We start from the raw sequence: 23451 nt of genomic DNA, 5'->3' as shown, positions 1-23451 counted from the left end.
AAGGTCAGGTGATAGTAGGTAGTGTATCCAGGATTCACCCCCCAAGTCTCTCTAGGGCCAGAATCTGTGTGACCTCCCAAGCCCCCAGACCTCTGCTGAAAGAAATGATCTCCTCTGGGAGATTTCATCTGTTGTACACAGAATCTCAGACTTCCCAGGAACAGGTGAGGGAATTGGGGATAAACACACCAGCTTTATTTTAATCTTTTTTTGCATGTAGCTCCTAGGACAATAGTTGAACTAGGAGACAGATTTCTAAGGCTACCTTAGGAGGGGAGATAGTGATTGTTCTGATCCGGAACTGTTTAACCCCTATAAGGACTGTTTTATGGCTAGAGATTGAACTCTTGCCTTTGGGTAGAGGCCAGAATGTTGGGAGCGGCCTAGCAGAGCACTGAGAACCCAGGCTCTGTGGGAAGGAGGCTGGATGCTGACCTTTCTGTTGAAGCATTCCTTAGGTTCCCTGTGGCATCTCTTCTCCGTGTGCACAGAACACAATGTGGCCCCCGCCACCCATGAAATCTTCGGAGGGGCCAGTGGTGGTGTTCACGTATAGTCTACTCTCCCATTGTGACAGGACCGTCGGATAGAGGAGCTCACGGGGCTGCTAAACCAGTACCGAAGGGCGAAGGAGATGATGATGGCAACACAAGGTGAGGGCAAGGAGGGCTCTGCCCTTTTCTCCCAAAGGTATTTCATCAACTGGGTTAAACCCAGGGGTATTTTGCCAGAAGGGTCTTCATCTTCATTTGGAGAATGAAGCTGGTTAGCTGAAGCTGGAGAATGAAGCTGCTAGAGAATGGAGCTGGTTAGCCTGTTCTGGATAGGGGAAGTCGGCAGCTATTGTTTTCTAGAAACTATGTCCGATGGTGGTCCAGAGCTCCCAGGGACTAAGCAGATCTTCAAGAAAATAAAGCCGTCAGTGCAAGCCCTTGGGAATCTCCATTCTTGGAGATCAGCTGTGTGTCTTTCCAGCATACCCCTTAGGGGCAGTAAGTGCAGTCAAACCTGGACCAATAATTACTTCGGTACCCTCATGGGGGATTAGAGCTTGCCCACCTCCAGAGGAATCTAAAAGCTCCCCCACTAGATTGCCAGGACACTCGGGGAGCCTCCTTTAAGTCCCTGGGTACCTGGGTTCCCGTAGGAAGGCACAGGGCTGGGAGAGCTATCCATGTTTCGTATTTAATGCCCAGGGTGAACGAACCTCCCAGGCAGCATTAGTGTTTGTCTGAGCACAGCAGGCTGTAGGCCAGGCTGCCTGCCTTACCCTTCATGCCGCTAACCTGAGCTCCTATCACAGTCCTGGGAAAGCAGCTACTTCGGAGGAGGGGGCTGCTCCGAGGGCATTCAGAGACCTTCCATTCTGGCTGAGCTTCTGCTGGGCCTGCACACACATCACTTCCCTGTATTCCCTCTTTTTTGGTATTTGGGGTCTAATCAGAGCCTGATTGCCTGTGGCCAAGGAGAGAGAAGGTTGGGGAAGAATCCTAGGGGTTTCTCTATGTTCCATACATGAGCTTTGCCCTTGAGATGACCCTCATGACAGTCCATCTTCAGATGTCCTGAAGAATCTGAGTCACACTCTTAATGTACCTTTATGTATTCCTTAGGCTTTCTTAAAGAAGGAGAAAGACTGTTAAAATTTTGTGTTAATTATGGGCTTCTGAATAACTCCCACAGTAGTGATCCCCCCTTCTGCATTAATGCTTCCAGGGCCTTCGGAAAGAACTCTTTTAATCAATGAAGAAGAACTCGAGGGAAGTTTCAGAAAGTGGAACAGTGCGAATAAAGGCCCTGAAGAATTCTTTAAACCAGAGGTGCTATGTTTCACCCATGATGGGGGTTTTGGGCAGGCCCTGGGAGCTTACAGAGCTTGGGGGATGATCTAGTCAGGTACCTGTCAGGTATAAATCTTGACAGGTGAGAAATTAAATAGATGGCGTGGCCCCCAAGGCCCTAGGGAGAGCACCGAGGGCGGGTAGGGGCCTAGGCACTGGCCTGTGTCCTGACTGGGTGCGTAGGCATCATGGACGCTTGACTTGCAAAGATAGGAACTCTCAATCCAGTTCCTTGTTTCTTTTGTCTTTCCTCTCTGGGGTATAAGCAGAGACCGAGGGTGGTTTGGTTTTATCTCCCCCCATTTGTCCAGTGTCTGTAATAGTGCCCGATGCCCAGGAGAATGCAGATGGTTGTCGAATGGATGAGTGTGCCTTCCTCATGGAAGGGAATAACTTCAGCTACTGCAGGGATCCGTTCCTACTGCAGGGATCCGTTCCTATTTCAGACACCCCCTCCAGCCGCTGTAACCAGCAGACAGATTTTCTTTGTCCTGCACAAATCTCTCCGCATTCAGATTAGATACAAATAAGCACGTATACTCATAGATCCAGATCTCAAGGAGAGAAAGGGCTTCGGCTCAGGGTATAAAAAGCTCATGAAACTCTAGAATGGCCAAACTGAAGAGGATCTTAGGGGTCTAGCTCAACTCTTTTAATTGAGGGAGGCACTAAAATGTTACCAAGTGACCCAGTTATCAAGTCAGACAAACATTCCAGATTGCTGGCAATCGTACAGAAGCAGTGATGGACACCCAGTACCAATGTGTGATAACTGCAGTGAGCTCTGTACATGGCTCTCACCTTATTTCTCGTCACCTTAATGACACCCAGCTGGGATTCTTACTTTATTGTGAAGCTGAGGCTCAGAGAGGGTAATTAATCTGCTTTAGGTCCCACAGCAGCTAGATGGCAGAACCTGGAAATGGACGCATGTTTATTAGACCAAAAGGTCTAAAAAAGTATCAAAAAGGTACTTACCAGGCTCTAGAGAAAAAGTATCTTTGCACTTAGTACAAAAGTGAAAGTGTCAAACTGAGTCCTCCTTAGATGCCACCTTTAGCTCATGTTCGGTCTACCTGTAATTCTCTTCCCTTTTTGCCTTCTCACTAAGCCCATTCTCATTTCTCAAGTGTTCTCCCCTCTGAAGCCCTCTTCTGAAGTTTCCCTTCCTCCCATCCACCCCTCTGTTATGTTAGAGGTGTCATTATCATAAGAACGTCTGCACTGCTCTTTTATCTCAGCTGTCTGCCCTTTTGCTGTGGGGAACACTTACTCACACCCAGCATGGGGCCTGGCAGGCCATGGAGGTGGCTCACACTTGTTGAGTGCATAGGTCCATTCTAGTGCTTCTCGTTGCAAGCACCAGACATCAACTCTGGCTAACTTACACCAACAAGGCATGTTTCTGAAAGGGTGCATGGTGGCTTCCTGCAAGAAAGAAAAAGCTAAGGAACTCAGCTCAGAGAAGGCAGGAGTGGCAAGGGTCCCCAGGGGTTCAGGTGTCAGGACTCTCCTACAGGGATATGGGGGCAGATCTGGGGAGGAGGAGCAGGTTGGCCTGGGTTTCCAGTACTCCTTCCTCCTGGGCGTCCTGAAAGAGCAAGTCACCTGAATCAACACAGTCAATGTGGCTGTACCTAGAGGAGGAAGTGGGAGTCCTCAAGGGGAGTTGTCCAAAGGAGAAGGGATGGTAGGTGGTCTCCACACATTAAGTGTCCCCTACAGTGACTTTGTTTCTTGTGCAGATGCCTCCAAGATGTAGCTCTCCCACCGTGGGGCCGCCTCCACTACCACAAAAATCACTGGAAACCAGGTAGGTGTCCTGACTATGTCCCCAGAGCTGCTGTGTGCTCAGCCCACCCTTGGGGCTCCTGCATGGCAGGGATTGGCCGTGCAAGGTGAGCATAGCCACAGATCCTAGTCACACCTGCCCTTCCACTGAGCAGTGCTCCAGGCCCTGACAGTGGCCACAGTGTGGCCATGGAACAGTCACAAACGTGCCTACCTCCCCTAGCCACGGAGGAGCTTCCCTTCCCATGGGATAAGGAACTGGGCCATTGTCACTGAGAAAAGACCTGGCCAGAAGTTGGAGCCTCAAAGGAGAAGTGGCTGTAGGTCATCTGTGCCCATCAGGGATTCCTCGGGGCTGAGAGCATCCCGTGTTGTGTGTCTTATTTTCAACAGTCCACTCTTGAAAGTCCTTCCTGCTCTTAGGAGTCCCAGAGCCCTGTGACAGTCTGGCTTCTCAGGGAGAGCCATTTCTCCTATAGGGAGGTTGGTTCTGTTGCTTTGGGGAAGCTTCACATGAGCTTATAATGGCAATGAGCTTATAATGGGCTGGCCTGTGGGGTCACCTGGCTGCCACTGATCTAGTTCCCTCTAAAATGAACTATTTCTAGCTCCCTAGGTCAACAATTTAGAACATGCTTCCAGGTTAGGCCCCATGTAATGGAGATACAGAGGCTCCACTGTCAAGAGCGGAGTGTCATTCAGTGAGGCATCTGGGGAGATTGGCCGTATGTATGATGGAAGTTTCCCCAGAATGGTGCTGAGGCTCCAGCTCCTACGTTCTCGACCCCACTTTCTATAGAGCCATTGTTTCCCTCAGCCTTTAGCCCTAGAGAAAAATGCCAGTGTCAAAGGCTGCAATTGGTAGTCACTTTGCACAATAAGAAATTTAGTTTATATATGAGTTCACTTAGGAAAAAGTCAACAGTGATTAACTCACATTGACCAGACTCACAGGAGACCAATGTACTAAGAGATTTTGCTTTACTCATATAAACTGAGAAGCATCACTGCCAAAGAGACTTGTTACAAGGTAACTCTTGTGACCCCTGTTGGCATGGTCTCTTCTCTATATAGTTTGTGCCCTTCTCTGCAAAATAACCTCTGAAAAAGCAAATTCCACTGAGCAGACTGATCAGGACAGAGCTGGAGCAAAAGCTTGGAAGATCCTAACAGGTGATGCTTTGGAGCTGTGCCTGGCTGATGTGCTCACCTCCACTGTAATGTGGCACAGATCCTTCCTCCCGGGGTTATATCTTAGACTCACGGATGAGGCCATATTGGCACCTCTCCTGTCTTTTGACTCTGCAGAGCTTCTTTCTGACTATAGACCATTTAGCTCCCATTGATGTAATAGAATTGAGTGTGTTCTGTATTTTCAAGGAATGTCAAGGCCTTTTGATTTGGATTTAAATGATGCTCTCATGCCCTCAACAACACATTGTCTGACCAGGCTGTTCCGTGAGATGGGCCAGTCTCCTGTGTAGTGATTGTGATGAGAGAGTGACTTTTTCCTGACCTTGACCCTAAACCCACTTAACAGACTACTGGTAAAACACTTGGTATGTCCTCTGCATGAATGACACACCACCTTGTCCAGTAACTGTGTCTTTGTTCGCTTTCTTTTGTGTTTTTCCAGAGCTCAGAAAAAACTCTCATGTAGCCTAGAAGACCTAAGAAGTGAACCTGTGGACAAGGTCAGCCTCTTGTAACTCTTGAGTTCCTTACCCAGCAGTGCTGGGACACACAGGTCCCACCTTGTAGAGGCCTTTCTGAAGCTGATGGAGAGGCAGGAATTACATGAACATTCTGAGAAAACCAGTCAGGTGTGGCCCAAGGCATCCCAGAGGGAGGCCAGGGCATGCTGCAGGTAGTTGATGGACAAGATGCAGAGGTGAGCACAGGCAGGGTTTTGGGAAATGGCGGGGAGCAGGAGAATGTGAGTTCAGAGCCTGAGTCAGATCAAGCCGTCAAGGTCTTGAGTCCTGGGCTTCTGTTGCAGGGATTTTGAATGAGGAAGTAAGTGGATAAAGTTGATGAGCCCAGGAGTGAGTTACAGGATAATTTAGGAGATTGGAGAGGAAGCTTTTTTAAGAGTCTAGAGAGATGTGAGGAGGGCTTTGTGACCCTTATTTGAGGCTAGCCCTTGACCATGTGGGTGTCCCGGGTACTGGAGTATAGATCACAGGTTCTTGGGCATGGTCACTGGAGACCAGACTCCTCTGTTGAGAGAGCACTTTTCTGGAGCCTGCTGTGTTCAGTCCCTTGGTCTGAGCAGTGTACCAGCACTGGTAATTACAGAGGACACCCCTGAAGACTGAGGCTGGCAGGAGCCACGGGGCCCATTCAGTGGCTCTGGCCCTGTGGTCCTGTGCTTCTTGCTCTCCCTGGTCAGATTGCTGGCAACTACCCAGAACATCTGTCCACAGGTTGGACAGTGACTTGTGTTTCCTCCGTGGATGGTGATTACCTAACAGAAAGCTGGGGAGGGAGGGTATGAGCCTTGCAGCTGGAAGCAGGCAGGTGGTCCTGAGCTGTCATTTGTGACTAACACTGGTCTCTCTCTCTGCACATGATTGAAACCCTTCTTGCTGCTGCACAGTGTGTCAACGGGAACCAGCTCTCCCCTGGGGTGGAAGCCAAGGTACGATAACTGCCCCGATCGTGCACTCGTGGTTGTCTGCTGGAGTTTTCACGGAGCAGTTTACAGCTTTGTGCCTGAGAAATAGGTGAATCATAAGGGATAAGAGCACAGGAGGAAAGACAACGCTTCCTTTCCCGTTTCTGGCTTACGTGCACCGTGAAGTGTGATTTCATCTCATTATCTGTGGGATGGGATTTCTTTCCTTTTTTTTTTTTTTTTAAAGATTTTATTTATTTATTTGATAGAGAGTACAAGTAGTCAGAGAGGTAGGCAGGGAGAGAGGAGGAAGCAGGCTCCCCACTGAGCAGAGAACCCCATGAGGGGCTCGATCCCAGGACCCTGAGACCATGACCTGAGCCGAAGGCAGAGGCTTCAACCCCCTGAGCCACCCAGGCGCCCCAGGATGGGATTTCTTATTGTCTCTTCCATTTTACAGGCTCAGGAAAGCTCATCTTTAACATTGTGGATCTGATTGCTGGGAAGGGGAAGGTTAGGGTTCCCACACACAAGCTGGAGGAGCAGGACAGCTATCATCCTTTCTGTGCTCACATGTCAGGGCTAAGCATGGGCACACTCAGCCACCGGGGCATCCCCTAACGTTGACGTCTGGCCCTTGCTTTCTGTGCTGGAGAGCTCTTCACATCTTTCCCAGTCCTAGTAGACACACCTTCAGGACTTCCCCAGAGCATGTGCCCACTGATCCTGGCTCTCCCTCTGGAGCCCTTGGAATGAACCAGCCTCCTCTGCTCCTGACTGCTCCTCACGCCCTCCTCTGAGCTGAACATCCTCTTCTCCAGCGTGTGGATCACAAGCCTTTCAAGTTCCCATTCATCCTCCTTAGGGTCAGCACCGGTTTCTCCGGCTCGTGCCATGGACCACACATGAGCGCGATGTCTGATCTAGAGACTGTGCTCCTACAGCCTGCTGTCTCTCCAGGCCCCAGGCACGTGATATTTCTTGTGCCTGTGCTTCTCTGCTCTCCTGGCGTGCTCAGCCTGAGGCAGGGGTTGTTCCCCATTGAGAAACAATAAAACAGGTTGTAGGAGGCTGAAGGGAAAGCTTTGTCTGAGTCAGTCTGACACAAAGCCTGTGTTCTTGCCGCCTCCAGTGCACTTCCTCTCTGTTCTAACAGGAGGCAGCTGGGGTTTCCATTCCCCCACAAGCAGCCGCATTCTTCTGTTCCTTCTGGGTCCTGCCCTGACCTTTACCTTTTCCAGCATTGAGTCCTTCCTTCCTGGCTGTCATTCTTGGCTAAACAGAGCTGAGAGCCCTTTCTGTCACCCTCGATTCTTTCTGTTGTCTTATAGGCCTGCGACATGCATGCTTGGGTTAGGTTCTGTCCTCTTTCCAATACAGCTTCTGTCCCCTTTCCCATTCAGTGAGCAACCCGGACAGCCCACATCGGTGGCCTCAGTGGTCTCTTCCCTATCCTTGAGCGGGGTGGTGCATGGGTGATGATGCAACTGGAAATCTGGTCTTGAGAGCCCTTCCCCACTCCTCTATTTCTGTGTCATGGGGAACGTGGAGTCACAGATCCTTAAACCTTTCAAACATTGCCTTCCCCACACTCAGTGCTTCCAGCTTTAACTGTGCATCAGAGTAATCTGAAATGCTTGTTAAAAATACAGACACTTGGGACCTGGGTGGCTTAGTCAGTTGAGCATCTGCCTTCAGCTCAGGTCCTGATGCCAGGGTCCTGGGGTCAAGTCCTGCATGAAGCTTCCTGCTCAGCAAGGGGGCCTGCTTCTCCCTCTGCCCGCTGCTCCCCCTGCTTGTGCTCTCTCTCTCTCTCTGACAATAAATATATAAAATCTTAAAAAAAAAAAAAAATACCACCACTTCGGGTGTGCTCCCAGAGGGGTAGATTCACAGGACCAGGTGCAACCTGGGAAATCTGTCTTTGCAGGTGTCCCTGGTGACTGTGGGGCAGCTGGCACAGGGACTGACATTTGTAAATTGTTGATCTGACCAGGTCTAGTGTCTGCCTCGTGGGTCGTCATGAGCTTAAAAATCATGCAGTCTCCCCATCTGATTATTTCTGCTTCACCAGCTGGTTCTTTCAGACTTCTTGGAAGTTTAGTCTCCTGTTTTTCCCCCACCTCTCCTTTCCAAGCCTGTTCATAGGGATTAGTAGTCAGCATTCACAGGGATTAGTAGTCCATGTTCAGTGAACGAATCAGATTTCAGACAATTTCAGGGATGTGTATTTTTATAAGCACACTGAATTCAGAAATTCGTTGGATACCTGGCTTTTAACTAAATGAAACTTCAAGAGATGTCTCAGTCATTAAAGTCTCCATTACTTCTCTGACTTGTCCATTTGGAAATCAGAATTTTTGTATTACTTTTCTTCTGGGCCCCATCAAGTTATCCACAGTCGATTTCCTGGTAAAGGAAAAATGGAATGAATTTTCTCTCTTTATTCAAATGCATTTTCTCTCTTTATTCAAATGCATTCCACTGGGTTTCCCTTAGGTTTGTGGCCTTAGGGGCCATTATGTTCTTCTTAAAAAAGGTGGGGGGGCGCCTGGATGGCTCAGTGGGTTAAGCCGCTGCCTTCGGCTCAGGTCATGATCTCAGGGTCCTGGGATGGAGCCCCGCATCAGGCTCTCTGCTCAGTGGGGAGCCTGCTTCCTCCTCTCTCTCTGCCTGCCTCTCTGCCGGCTTGTGATCTCTCTCTGTCAAATAAATAAATAAAATCTTTAAAAAAAAATTGCAGTGTAGTTAACAGTGTTATACTAGTTTCAGGTGTACAACATAGCAACTCAGTAATTCTGTACGTCACTCGTGCTTTTCGTGATAACTGCACTCTTAACTCCATCACCTATTTCACCCTCCCCACCCACCTCCCCTCTGGTGACCATCCATTTGTTTTCTGTAGTAAAAATCCCATTTTTTGTTCTCTTTTTCACTTTGTTCATTTGTTTTATTTCTTAAATTCCACATGGGAGTGAAATCCTGTGATATTTGTTTTTCTCTGGCTGCAGTGTCCCCATCCTGACCAGCTAAGTGCCGTTCTTTTCCCTTTATGTGACCTTGTTTTGGGTATCCTTTTTGTGGCTAGGGTGTGTGCACAGGCCCATAGCACTGGGGCTGAGTCTTATGCAGACCAGGATCCTCAGTTCCTAAGGGAATGGGTGGTGTGTTGCCCCCCCCCCCAGCGTGTTTGCTCTTGTCACCTCCCCTGTGTGTACGTCCCTTCTCACTTGTCTTAACCTGGTGTTTTTCAAGATAACTGTTACTGTAATATATAAATGTAACTTACATATGACATATTGCATAAATATATATATACCAAAACAGTAGTTGTACCCTTTACTGGGATTCAGGTCTGTTAATTCGAAGTGCCCAAGGGATCATTGGTGGCTGTTAATTCATGGTGAGTCCGAGCATCCGACCAAAGGGCAAAGCCCCCCTTTGCCAGACACTTCACTTCCTGTTCAGGGTCAGTTGCAAACAGCCCCAGATTTGGTCCTGACTCTGTCCCTGTCTCATTGTGTGACCCTTGGGCAAGTTTCTTTCTCAGAACTCTGGTCTCTTTTCTTTGCAAGGTCTTTGAGTTGGGCTAAGTGACACGTGGCTCTTGGAAAGCTGAGTTGTCTGTGCATCCAAACATTTCCTAACTGGGTTTGAGTCTGAGGCCATAAAGTTGCTTGAACACGTGTCTCTCTCTCTCTGTCCAACAGGACAACCCTTTCCTGGTGGAGCACAAATACCCCACGTTACCTGGGAAGCTTTCAGGAGCAACGCCCAATGGAGAGGCTGCCAAGTCGACTGCCACTGCCTCGAAGCCCGACCCCGCAGGGAGCAGCCCGCTGCGGCTGAGTGAGTGTCCAGGCCCTGGGGGTGGCGGCCACACTTTCAAAAGTTATTGCAAAAATCCCATGGCCCCTACCACAGCCCACAGTTGGGGGTTGGTCGGGTGGGTGGACAGGAAAAGGTGTCCTTCTGGGTGGCCTCCCTGACCAAGACCGTGGCTCCCTGTCTGGGTACATTATTTCCTTTGGTAAGCCCTGTAGAACGCCAGAAACCCAGGCTGTGAGCCCTCCCTTCCTTTCCACCCCACAGTTGCTCCACCCCCATTTGCCCTCTTCCAGTGCTCCTCTCTTGGCCCTCCGTGTCCTTCCCATCATTCCTCTGTTCCTTCCCTCTTGGACCCCTGAGTGCATCCTTCCTGTCCCTCCCTCCCTCCTCCTTTGTCATCCTGATCTCTCCCCGTCTGTGCCTTCCTCCTGCAGCCCCTCTATTACCGGTAAGATGATATTATGCGCTCGTCCAAGGGAAAGTGTTTCCTTAGGGAAATGGAGTGGCCAGTGGGCGAGGATATCCATCCACAGGTGCCCTTTTGGTGCTTAGGACCTGGAACCGTGGAGGTCTTCACTGCTTTTCACGCAGAGTAGGCCATCTCTCCTCAACAACAACAGGTCAATGGAGTGTAGGAGGGAACATTCTGGTTCCTGCAGAGCCCTCCCTCCTCTCCTCCTCATCCCTGTAAGTTCTCTGAGCTAGCCCGTGGGCTGGCTTCTGCCCTTGGCCAGTTCTGCCTCTGGCTGCAGGAACTCCAGACAAGCTCTTGAAATAGTCTGTCCTGGTAACCCTGAGACTCTGGACTCGCAACAGCTTCAGGGCATTCTAGACTGATCTGAGGGAGCCCTGGCGCCCACATGGGGGCTGCGTGTGCCCCAGTATGTCAGCCCCTGCCACTCTCCCTCCGTCTCCCTACCCGTGTGTGGCAGCCTCGGCCTACCAGGGAGTGGCCCCGAGAGTATTCGATCCCCTCACGGTAGGCCTCCTCTCAACGTACTGACCCTGGGGTCCAAGTTCAGTCACTGTTCCCTCCCTTCTTTTCTCATGGGATTATTTTTCTTTCTGTTTGAGCTTTTCTCTCTTGCTCCATGACTCTTCTGTTTATTTCTTTGCTTCCCTGTAACTCTGTTGGGCTGGACTTTGGCCTCTCTTGCTTCTTCATGTGGCTTCTCTGCTTCTTGATTGGCTGGAGATCGTGGCCGGAGTGTCAGTGCCCCGGTATTAGGTACTGTACCCTTCCAGGTGAGGTGGAGAGTGAGATGCCCTTGTGTCCCTCCCCTGACACCCTCCCTTCTGGAACATTTAGCCACGTCCCCTCCTGCCTGCAGCCCTGCATCTCCCTTGGGGGCAGGAGGAAGCTCCTTGTTGGAGTTACCCACCAGTACTTGGGCCCCCAAACCTTTAGCACTTGAAGACATTACCTCACCCCAGTTTGGAACACTAACCTGGCCAGTCCTCAGAGAGAGAGAGCCTGGAGTGTGCCTGAGTCCCCACTGGTTTCTGAGAAGGAGGTGTGACATTCTGCCTAGCAGGCAGAGCAGACTCTTCCCCAGCCCCACTGAAGGATGGCCCTGGCCTGGGGACAAGGTTTTGAAGGTCATGTTCCTTTTTGTCCTTCACACATCATTCCATTCTTTCCATCTCAGGAGACACAGAAAGTGGCTGGGACGACACCGCCGTGGCCAACGATCTCTCATCCACGTCCTCGGGCACTGACTCAAGCCCCCAGTCTCCCCTGACCCCGGATGGTAAACGGAGCCCCAAAGGCATCAGGAAGTTCTGGGGAAAGTAAGTTGGTGGTGATCATAATTACATTGCTTAGAATCAAAATTCTTCTAGAACGGGCAAAGAACCACATAGCCCCCAGTTTAATTAGATGTTGGAGCACCACTAGAAGCAGAAAGGCCGTTGGAGGGAAGAATTGGAGTTCTCTTTGAGGGCACAGAGGAGGAGAACAGTAAATGTAGCTGTTACCTTACCTGCCCTTCGCTCCCGGCATCACTCCCTCCCACGAACCCCAAGCACATTCTCTGCAGCTTTCACCACATGTACTTTGGGAGAGACAATGCATGAGACCAACTTCTTCCTTCCACGGGGTCAGTCTGTGTCTAAAGAAGGACTTGCTGGCCCCTGGGAAGAAACGGGCTCCTCCCCCGCATCACTCCTCACTTGGACCCCACAGGGTGTGCTCCAAATCCCAGAGGCAGAATGAGAATTGAGGCTTGGGTCTGGGGAGCTGGCACAGGCCATGATCCTTGATCTCTGGGAGGCCCTGGGCAGCAGTGCCATGGAGAGTCCGGGTTCCAGCTGGTGTGGCCCTGCATAGGGGCTGGTGCCCTGCCTGCGTGCCCCCAGCTGCCCCCTGCCACTCTCCACGGAATCCTCTCTACACAGGATCCGAAGAACTCAGTCCGGGAACTTCAACACCGACACCCCAGGGATGGCGGAGTTTCGACGAGGTGGGCTCCGGGCAACTGCAGGGCCAAGGCTCTCTAGGACCAGAGACCCCAAGGGTCAGAAATGGTAAGGCTCCCTCCAGTCCATCAACAGAGAACTGTGAAGTCTTGGCCAAGGGGCCAAATGCTGCCAAGACAGAAGGCAGAGCTTCTCCCCGTCTCCCACTTGGCGCAAGCAGACATTGTTCATGCTTTGCGGGCATACTGAGGTAAAGCCAAGAGGCCCCGCTCCAAGCCACCATGGGTGCTGGGCCCTCAGCAGCTCTGCAGGTGTGTGATTCATTCGCCTCGGGGCCTTGGCGTGCGGGATTGAGAAACTCTGGGGCAAATTTTGGGGCGTAGATTATGGAACCACAGACCCAACTTGGAATGTCCGCTCAGCCACTTCTAGCGGCAAGCCTTAAAGCAAGCTCTGTCACCTCTCTGCACCTCAACAAATGAGTTTCCTCATTTGTGAAGTGAGGAATCAAAGGAAGTTTATTATAAAGTTCTTAGGAGGATCACATCGATGCTGCCCATCTAACCCAAGCATCAGCAGTCTGCCACTCACGGTCGACCTCCTCCTGTAAACGTTGAGAAGGGGCATTGTCCCCCGCCACCCGAGCAGGCTGCGTTGCCATTATGCCTCCTAAGACAAGGCCCCAAGCTTTGCTGAAGGGTGTTAGCTGAAGGGGGTGGCAGACAGTGTGTGCCACGGGAACTACCTGGGAACTTTTGCAGGAGTCTCCCATCATGCCCAGACAAAAAAGCGTGAAACTTTCTTGGTGTGCCCTGGCTGTGCTGGGGTTCCTCCGGTTCCTGGCTTGACCTGGACGGCCCTGGTAGACACTCTCCAGTGAGCAGCTCTGCTCCCTTTCCTTAGACCTCCCTCAGGCCTGTCCAGGCAAAACAGTACTCCGGGGCTTTAGGAAAATCCCTTTCCATATCCTCAGATCCCCTGTTCCCATCAGACAGTTTCTACAAAATATTATCTCTAGTAACTCTCTTCTGAAGTCTGAGTTACTCAGCCAAGGTCAGGCTTCTGAGCACCTTCCACAGGATTGCATTGTGACACTTTAAATCTAACCCAACAGTGAAAAGTAATGTTTAACTCTCCTATTTAATTCCTCTGAGATTGCCATCTACCCATGCCAGGAGCAAGTAGTGAGTAAGATGTGCACAGCTCAAATACCAATCCTCAGAAACAGTACAATCGAGAGGAGAGGAGCACGTTTCCCTAAAGCAGCCTATTCTTGATGGACCTCACCCCCCACCCCTCCCCACCCCCGCCCCTACTGCCCTGAGAAAGGGAACCCATGGGCACACCCTTCTCTTCCCCACCCAGTCAGCCCCAGCTTTCTAAGCTTTCCCGGTGGTTGGCTCTGGTGTCAGACACAGGCCTCCCCAGATCCACTTGTGCTTTTGATGGGTGTCAGCAGATGTGTTCTCCAGGTGCAGGTGTGAGGGTGTGTGCACTTCTGTACCTACCTGCTCGGGTCCGAGGCATTGGTGTTACAGGTGTAAATGCTCAGTGAGTGGTAGCTTTTGGAGGCAAGAGAAGGCAGAGACCCATTCAGAGCCAGTAGAAAAGCCAGCCAAAGAAAGCTTATATATTCCACAAGAACGCTTTAATTTCCTAGCAGTTTTTTTAAATTTAGACGCAAATGTTTCTGATTTTTCAGAGATGAAAAAAGTCTACAGTCAGCTTGCATGATTAACCTCAGCTCCAATTCTGGTGATTTCTTTAGCATTGATTCACTGGCAGGGGTATAAGAATTTTCTCTAAGACCCTTCAGCATTTTTCCTTAGTGCTCGACCGCATGGTTAGGAGGCCCGTTTACCTTCTGTCAGCCATTTCAGGATGGGGTAACCAAAGTCAGGAACTTCTCTGATGAAGGAAAAACTGCTTCCAGCCACAGGGCTGCTTGGTGTGAATGTTTTTGTGCTTTGTTAACCATAACAAGGATGAGAAAGGGAAGAGAAGGCCGCCCTGAGGAGATTGCTGCATTTATGCTAACAGTGCTTGTGGTAAGGCCTTGCATTCACTGGTGGAAAAGAATGGCCTTTCTTACTTGTCAGTGGAAATTTGATATAAACTAATGGCTTCTGGTATTTATAGATGTTTAGGTATAGCCTTAAAAAGTCTCATCACTGGGGTCGCCTGGGTGGCTCAGTCAGTTAAATGTCTGCCCTCAGCTCAGGTCATGATCTCAGGGTCCTGAGATTGAGCCTCACGTTGGGCTCCCTGGTTAGCAGAGAGTCAGCTTCTCCCTCTGCCCCTCCCTTCCATGCTCTCGCTCTCTCTCTCTCTGTGTCAAATAAATAAGATAAATAAGATAATAAATAAGATAAAATCTTAAAAAAAAAAAAGTCTCATCACCAATATCCCTGTAGGAAAAGTACTTGGTTACAGAAAGTCTTCAGCCCCAGTCTCTTTTTTTATTCTAATGAAATATTTCTTTTTAAAATAATCATATTTGTGAAGCACCTGGGTGGTTAAGCTTCTGCCTTTGGCTCGGGTCATGATCCCAGGGTCCTGGGAGGCAGCACCACATCAGGCTCCCTGCTCAGTGGGAAGCCTGCTTCTCCCTCTTCCACTCCCCCTGCTTGTGTTCCCTCTCTTGCTGTGTCTCTCTCTGTCAAATAAATAAGTAAACTTTAAAAAATTTCGCTAAAATAATAGTATTTGATAATGACATTTCCTAGGACTCTTCTCTGAGGTTATAGAAGAATAAATTTTATTGCGTTTTTTCTTCTCTCCTATAAAGTTTTCCTGATTAATATTCCAGTCAGCACTGCTACACAGAGTGCCTGTCACACCACAAAAAATTACATTTTATTGTTAATTTAGTTTGCAGATGTTTGTCATTTTACTTTTTGTGAATTGTCTGCATTTTTTGCCCATTTTTGTTACTGTCTGTCTTACAGACTTCTGTCTGCTCTCCGTGTATTAAGACATGAAGCTATGTCTAGTAATGGTAATAAACTGTGTTTTAGGCTTGTTACAGAACTTTATTTTGTGACACTTTGACATATGAAATTTTTATGTTTATATATAATGAAGTTCATGAACTTTTCTTTTGTAGTTTTGTTCGTGTTTAATTTTTTCAGTGATTTTTTTAAAGCTGTGTCTGAATCCTCCGTTTGGGGATTTATTTTGGTATTGAAATACCAACTGAGTATTACTCCCACCTTAAAAGACCACCAGAGACGTGAGTCAAAGCCAAGCAGCAAGGGTCATTTATTGCAGGTTCGAACCTGGACCTCTGTGCCGCTCGTTGCCGATAACACCGAGAGGTCCGGAGCTGGGTCGGTGCAGGATTTTTATAGACAGATACAAACAAGTTTCAGGTAGGGCTGAGCTGATTGGTTGACAGTTTGAACAGGTATACTTGGCGTCAGTGGATTGGGTCAGGGGACCCGCGCGAAAGCAGGGGTCCGCGCCAAAGCAGACAAAGGGTCCCCGCAAAAGCAGACAAAGCAATCTTACTGATGAAGTCCCAGAACCTAAGTCAGGTTCGGTGGGGTGAGGAGGTTCGGAGCCGACGACTAAAGAAAGAATTCTTAAGGTGATTTATTAGAGCCGACGACTAAAGAAAGAATTCTTAAGGTGATTTATTAGAGCACGGGACAGGGCCCGTGGGCAGGCAGAGATGCGGCTGCCCCGGGTTGTGAGGGGTGGTTGGTTATATACGCAGGAGTTGGGTAGGTGAGGACAAAGGGTTATTGGGGCAAAGAATACTATCAGGATATTGAAGGCTTAGTTACTATTAAGTAAAGACAATTGAGGGTCTCCTGGTGGAATGTTACATTCCTGCCATCAAACATCCTTGTTAATGAGATTTAGGTTTAGAAGAAATTTAACTTTATTTGCTTTTCCTTCTACCTCCGCCTCCTTCGGTTTTTATGGAGGGGAGGATGACATTTAGGCTTGAGAAACTGAGTTCTGTGTCTTTGGAATTTGGGCTATTGATAAGGTAACTTCTTTGTTTGTAAATCTCAAGGATATTTGCAAACCAAGGGAGAATCCTGTCTTGTAGGATTGTGATCTTAGCAAGTTAACTATTGATCATTTTATGGCAGTCAGGGGTGCCTGAGGAATGCTACACCTATGGAGGGGAGCGGATGAAGGGGGGGGGGTGCAAGGCGCCAGCTTTTGCTTTGTCCTCAGCCAGCCTCCTGCTCCCTCATCATTCCCCCCTGAACAATTTTGACCCTTAAATCTTTAAGGTGGCTGAAGGTGGAAGGTCTCATCTTCTGTAACTTCTTCATGCTGAATAGGGGCGTAGAGCTGTCCCTACCTACTGGGGTCAATATTGATCAGGGTAGGAACGTATAAGGGAGTTACGAAAGGTGGAGGCAGCTGAATCCAGCGCTGACAGTGGGGAGGCGTCCTCGCGTGCGACAAGGATCGTCTGCCGTGGTGTAGTCATTGTAGCAATGGAGTCTCGGCACCAAGTAGAGAAACATGGAACAAAGCAACATATTAAGGTTAATAAGGCGATAAGAATAAGAAGCCCGAAAAGGAGATTCGGCCATAGCCCTCCTTCAAACCAGGAACTTAACCATTCACTGAGAGAGAGAGAAGGATCTTGTAGGGCCTTAATCTGGGTATTCATCTTTTATTAGTCCTGTGACATTTTTGTGATAGTCTGGAATGTACACACAACATTCTGTCTTGATAATTGCACATGTGCCACCCTGTGCTGCTGTCAGGACATCTAAGGCCATCCTATTCTGTAGGACTGCCTGGCTTATTTGTGACACTTCAGTATTAAGTAGGGAGATGCCATTTAGTGGATCATTGAGTGCCTTTGTAGTATATTTATTAAGGGCTTCTACATGCCACATGACATCCTCTAGTCCCGCAGATGGAACAGAAATGCATGCTAAGTGATCATACCATTTAAAAACAGATTGTGTCCATCTTTGTTTCAAGTTGGGGGATTAGCTGGAGTTGTAATGGTTTTAGTAATGCGCCCATGAATCCAGGAAAATCCTAAAGTACAGCGACCTATCCACCCTGGAGGAAGCCAGGGCCACAGGTTGGTTCCACATATCCAGTGGGTTCCGTTTGGAGCTGGCCATCTAATGCCAGGTCGCCTTACCCAGTCAGTAGCAAAACATTCAGTAGCCTGGAGTACTATTATTTGGGAACACATTTCTAATGATAGCCATCCTCGATACTGTGTTATTTGTCCAAGTATCCTACGTATGATTCTTTTGTTCCCAGCATAAAACTGCCTTTTAACTGAGCTGTCCAATCGTGGGTGTGAACCACAAATATGTATCCCGGATCTGATATATGCCATCTTCAGTATAGCGATAAGGAGGGTTTTGTAACTTAGGCCCATATTTGATTGGGGAGTTATGGCTTGATAGCAATCCCCTTTCCTTCCAAATAGCTCCATGGGCATGTAGTACCAGGAAAGCATATTTGGAGTCAGTATAAATGTTAATTCTTAGACTTTGGCAATTGCAAAGTGCTAGTGAGCACTATGGCACACCTAGCTTTTCTTATTTTTTTCTATGAAAACTACTGTCATCAGAAAACCAACTATCATTCATATTTTTAACAGGGGCATCTTAAATCTGGCCAGATAGAGTAAGCAAGATTAATAACCTTTTTTGCTCTATAGAGAAAGAAGTACAGTGGTCAGGTTCAGGCATACAGGTAACTAGGTTTAAAGTTTGACAAGTTTTATTTCTGGCATATCTGTTAATGTAGCCCAGTATTTAATTAGTTGGCCTCCATTATCCATTGGTGGCCTTTGGCTTCTAAGACAAATCTGGACCTGATGTGAAGTTATTACAGTCAGGGACTGTTCCATAGTGAGCTTTGAGGCTCCTTTTATGAGGGCTGTTCTATGCTTAGCTAAAGCATCTGTTTGCAATTGCACCTCAACAGGTGGCCTCTAGGATAAATATGACTAAGGGATGAAACCAATAAGACGACCTTTGAGTGGTCCAGCCTTAACAATATCCTGATTACAGAGGATCATTGTCAAGTGGGAGAAAACTTGTCAAGAGATAAGGGGAGCCCGCCATGCATCATCCAATCCACTCATAAAGAAAGTGGGGTCATCCATTATCTCCACAAGTCCATAGTTAATCCTATGGAGTGTGGTATGGTGGCTTTTAGGCAATTTCATTATCCCAGCCACACATAAGGGGTTAGTTAAGTTATACAATTGTAGGGGAATCAATCCCATTTTCCAGTTGTTTAATCATGTGCTGTGGGGTCTTGTTCATATATCCACAAAATAATAAGATCGACTAAAGAAGCTATTGTGCAACTTTTCTGAAGTTTACCTCAAATTGTTTAGCATAGGTAAACAAACATTTAAAGACAATCAAATCTAGAATTTAACATCCATAAAGGTGTTACTAAAACAATTTTTCTCTCTAAAATAACCCTCATTTACAGAGATAGCCAAATCAGGACTAATTCACTTGTGAAACAAGTCCAGTTTTAACAAACTTGGCCTATTATTTACATAAGCTCAGCAAGAACAGTGAGTGTGATCAATAGATCTTTTAGAATCTGCTTTGCTGGAACTTTGTATAAGGAATCTCTAGGTTGAACTTTTAGTAGCCTCTCCGGGCCAGAAGCCAAGCCCTGTACTTGCCATCAGGCATGCCTGCAATACCTGTTGATTTGGGCGAGTTCCTCTTCCGGAGACTGCACCTACCAAGGAGTGACATTCTTTACTCACCTGGTGAGGCTGCTGGGAACTCTGTAAGCAAGGTATCAGGCCAACAGTCCCAAGGGGCTTTATGGCTCCAGGTTTCATAAAGTCAACCTTAGTTCCTTAAAGCTGTCTGGTCATATCTGAGTCTTTTCAAATATGACATCCCAGTCAAAGCCTTGGTAAAATACCGTGTTTCCAATTCTTTCCTGTTACAAGGAGAACAGATTCTTATTGAACTTATGCAAATGACTGATTGCCATGGAAGAAAGAATACTTACTGAGACCTTTTGGTTTCAGAGGGTTCAGATAAAGAGAAAAGGTGAATGCTTTGAGCACTTTTACAAATGAGCACTTTTACATCTCTATAAGTTACAGATAACTAGGAGGGAGTATCCCTAGTCTGTAAGAGCAAACAGTAGAGAGAACCAGCAATGTTTAAAGTAAGACAAAACATTAACAGACACAACACTACAATCTTTTAGTTAATTTAGTCCCATGTTGCTAATTCTGGTGAATGCGGCTTTAGTCAGTTCTGGAAATTCTTACCCATTTCAGTTTTAGGATTTTCAAGCATATCAAATATCTGTATTTGTCCTGAAAGTCCTTTATAGGAATCTCCTTGAAGATAATTTTACAAGAGAATTAAAACAATTATAAATGACAAAAATTCAGAGTGGGTATGGTTAGAGCTAAAGAGACACGGGAGTTTACAATTTAGCTGCAAGGAAATCAGGTTATTTCTGTGATACATAACATTTCCATAATTACAGTATCAAGCGGTGATCTCTCAAAACATTAAAACTTTAGGAAGTGTGTAGAATCTCTAGAATAGTTATAGCATTTTCCCAAATGTAATCCAAGGTTTGTCACTGGTTCAGTAGTACTTCATGAGCAACTTCACATACCACGGAAAAGCCTGAGTTAAAGAGATTTACAATTTAAATCTTGTCAACATTTGCTAAAATCTTAGAAAGTGTTGAAGCACATGCCTAAATATAATTAGGGATGTTAAACACCTGATAAAACAAAGCATAGAAACTGGTTTTTCTGGCCAGGCAAAGAGAAAACCATTTACATTTTCTTAACAGCAGATCAATTGATCTAAGAAAACATTGTCCTTTTGAACAGAGACAATTTCAGTCTTGTACCAACGTACCTTTAAAACCCATTCATTTCAATCTTCGTTCATTCTTGACTATAGCTAAAATTCCTTTTCTGAAGATTTCCCTTCACAAACCTTCTACAACTTTCCTTTGCATTCAGGTTTTGTCCCAAGCCATTTCCTTCTAAACAACCATCTCATTTAGGACAAAATTACCTTTCTTTACCTTCAACAAAATGTATTCCCATTCCTTAAATCTTTCTTACATATCTCCTACTTTCCTACATACAGAGTTTCCCTTTATTTCCATTAGTCTTAGTTACACTAAGCAGAACTTCGTATTCTTAGAAACACCTTTAGTTATTAACCAATTGTGAACTGTTACAACAGAATTCTTCAGGTGGCAATTTATGAATCAGTTAAGTGGCAAACAAGTTTACCAACAGATTTAAATACTCTTAGTTTCTTTGCAGTAAGAAGTCAAAAGCACAAACCTACATTCAGTAATTAACGACTTAGCATTTTATCCTGTTTGGTTAAGACCTAGATGTCCACAATTTAATTCCATTTGTCATCCAAGCAAAACTTAAAAAACTTTCAGGTTACCAAAGACTTTGAAAGTTACTTCAGCAATTACCCATTAGAACTTTGAGACAGACAATTAACCATCAGTTTAGTCATTTCTTTGCTAACAAATTTTAATAACACAAGCTTATTTAACCTTCAGTAAACTTCCAAGTTTCACATTACTGCTGATAACTTAAAAGACACGTCTTTCTTAATTAAACCAACAAACTTAACTTAGTTCCAATACTGATTTACGTTCCACCTGGGCCCACTCCACTTTGCATGTTTACCTGAGACATGCGTGGGAAGATCTGGAGTGGGGAGTGTTAGGTCCAGGGGTGCTCTTCTTGCTCCTTTACAGTGGAGAGAGAAGGAGCTGTGGTGCATGATCTAGAGGCCAGTCATGCAGGCTGCACGCACCTTGGTGCAGAAACAGAAGGGGAAAACAGAGGAAACAAAGTGCTGCCAGGAGGCAGAGAAGGGATTCCCGGTTTCAGAGCTCATAAGCCCCAACAGAGGAGCAGATGCCATGCTTTCCCACCAGCAAGGGGGGAGGGGCTAGGCAGTCCAAGTCAGGCCAGAGAACACAGGGAAACTTCCCCGAAACAAAGATAGTTTCGGCAGCTGCTTGGGAATATTCCTTATAGTCTCTGTCTCGAGTTAGATTAACCCCAGTTGGCTCCAGTTATAGCCATTAACACGGGAAGGGAGTGAGGGAGAAGCCCCCACATCTATTAGGAGAGAGAAATAAAGCCAGAGTCCACTTTGCTAGGGATGGCCCAGCAACCTGGGTTTACTAGAAGAAGGCTTATTTACGTAATTACCATCCAATATGTCAGGAGAAAGTTTACTAGCTGACTCATTTGGGCAAACACATTCCGCAAAAGCCCCTTAGTCTGGGGTCCTGGTGTAGAGCAATGAAGGCCTAGGTATGAGCGGTGAAGGTATCCTAGGTCCATTTGCCCTGTTTCCTGCAGAGGAGATCTGATAGATCCCACTGAGGCCATGCAGTGTTACAGGAGCTCAGTCCTTTCCTAAGTTTTGCAATCCAAATTATTTCCAGTGGGTTAAAAGGCACCCCAAGGTAGAGTCCTTGGGAACTTAAGAAGCCTACTGAGGCCATGCTTCCATAAAAGTAAAGAAGGTCCATTACCAAATCCCCCCTGACTCCTGGGTAGCGTCCCACGCAGGATATGTCAGAGGTTCCTGTGTGTCAAAAGCGACCAGAGGCGTCCCTCAAGATATCGCTATTGATCACCATCCTGCCTTCCCTGGGAAGACATTCCTGCCATAAAAGGCCCTGGAGGGGTGCCGGCGTCCCTCCACTTCCCCATCGCATCCTAGGCTGCAGATGGGTGCCTGGTGAATGGACTAAAATGCTTGTGCCATGCTATCGTATGTCCTGAAGACTGCATACTGTTTTGCCATATTAACCCATGGAAATGCTAGAGAAGTTTTGGCAAGGGGAAATTACTCAATTTCATAGCTTTAGGCGGTTTGCAGAAGACACTCTGAGAAACAGTAAAGACTGAAATCCATCATGGTCTAAGCGACATTCCAACACATGTGGTCCTTACAGCCAACTTCCCTAGGAAACAGTCCCCGGTTGCGTTTTAATTCAATCAGGTACTGGTTTCGGCCGGCTCCCAGTGGAGGTCTCGCGGCCAGAAGTGGCTAGACCGGGCATGTGGAGGGGATCACATTAGATCAATCAGGAGGAAACCTCACACGGGAGTCTTAAGATTGGCAGCCGTCCTGGTGACTTAGGTGGCTGTCCCGTGCCCAAGAGAGACAACTTTCTATAAGAACAGGAATAGAGTGAGGCCATCAAGTTTCTGGGTCTTATTGCCATTCCGGCCAGGGTACTAGCTTACAGCCAAAAGGCAGACGCTCTCCTCCCCATAGAGTAGCCACGGGCTAGAGGATTACAGCCTGAGCAATTGACATGCAAGTGTTCCAATAAGACCATACTCCTTGAAAAGCCCCTGAAATCAGAGTAAATGGAAAGAAAGTACTCACCAATTTTGCACCGAAGCTCAGAGTCCAAATGTAAAGACTCACAGCTCTCCTGGCTGGCTCGCCAAAAATGATGAAGTCCCAGAACCTAAGTCAGGTTCGGTGGGGTGAGGAGGTTCGGAGCCGATGACTAAAGAAAGAATTCTTAAGACGTCGTTGGTGCAAAAGGTGATTTATTAGAGCACGGGGACAGGGCCCGTGGGCAGGCAGAGATGCGGCTGCCCCGGGTTGTGAGGGGTGGTTGGTTATATACGCAGGAGTTGGGTAGGTGAGGACAAAGGGTTATTGGGGCAAAGAATACTATCAGGATATTGAAGGCTTAGTTACTATTAAGTAAAGACAATTGAGGGTCTCCTGGTGGAATGTTACATTCCTGCCATCAAACATCCTTGTTAATGAGATTTAGGTTTAGAAGAAATTTAACTTTATTTGCTTTTCCTTCTACCTCCGCCTCCTTCGGTTTTTATGGAGGGGAGGATGACATTTAGGCTTGAGAAACTGAGTTCTGTGTCTTTGGAATTTGGGCTATTGATAAGGTAACTTCTTTGTTTGTAAATCT

The 23451-nt window shown here is 47.3% G+C and overlaps 1 protein-coding gene across 12 annotated transcripts in view; it reads left to right on the top strand.

Moving 5' to 3' along the window:
* The window catches only part of PPFIBP2 (PPFIA binding protein 2), a 153201-nt gene that overhangs the window by 116546 nt on the left and 13204 nt on the right, over nucleotides 1–23451 (top strand). For 11 of the 12 annotated variants that reach the window (XM_059408926.1, XM_059409023.1, XM_059408978.1 and 8 more), the window contains 9 exons: nucleotides 578–653; nucleotides 1717–1820; nucleotides 3587–3654; nucleotides 5269–5326; nucleotides 6232–6273; nucleotides 9960–10098; nucleotides 11273–11305; nucleotides 11727–11868; nucleotides 12475–12603. In XM_059408926.1, coding sequence (XP_059264909.1) covers nucleotides 578–653; nucleotides 1717–1820; nucleotides 3587–3654; nucleotides 5269–5326; nucleotides 6232–6273; nucleotides 9960–10098; nucleotides 11273–11305; nucleotides 11727–11868; nucleotides 12475–12603 — 791 coding nt within the window. The remainder of the gene's footprint in view (nucleotides 1–577; nucleotides 654–1716; nucleotides 1821–3586; nucleotides 3655–5268; nucleotides 5327–6231; nucleotides 6274–9959; nucleotides 10099–11272; nucleotides 11306–11726; nucleotides 11869–12474; nucleotides 12604–23451) is intronic. The other variant, XM_059408933.1, reaches the window with a different exon arrangement.

The sequence above is a fragment of the Mustela nigripes genome, chromosome 1, assembly GCF_022355385.1.
Source record: "Mustela nigripes isolate SB6536 chromosome 1, MUSNIG.SB6536, whole genome shotgun sequence".
NCBI classification, from domain to species: domain Eukaryota; kingdom Metazoa; phylum Chordata; class Mammalia; order Carnivora; family Mustelidae; genus Mustela; species Mustela nigripes.
The sequence above is the reverse complement of the archived record's forward strand: the minus strand, read 5'-3'. Positions and strand labels throughout refer to the sequence as shown.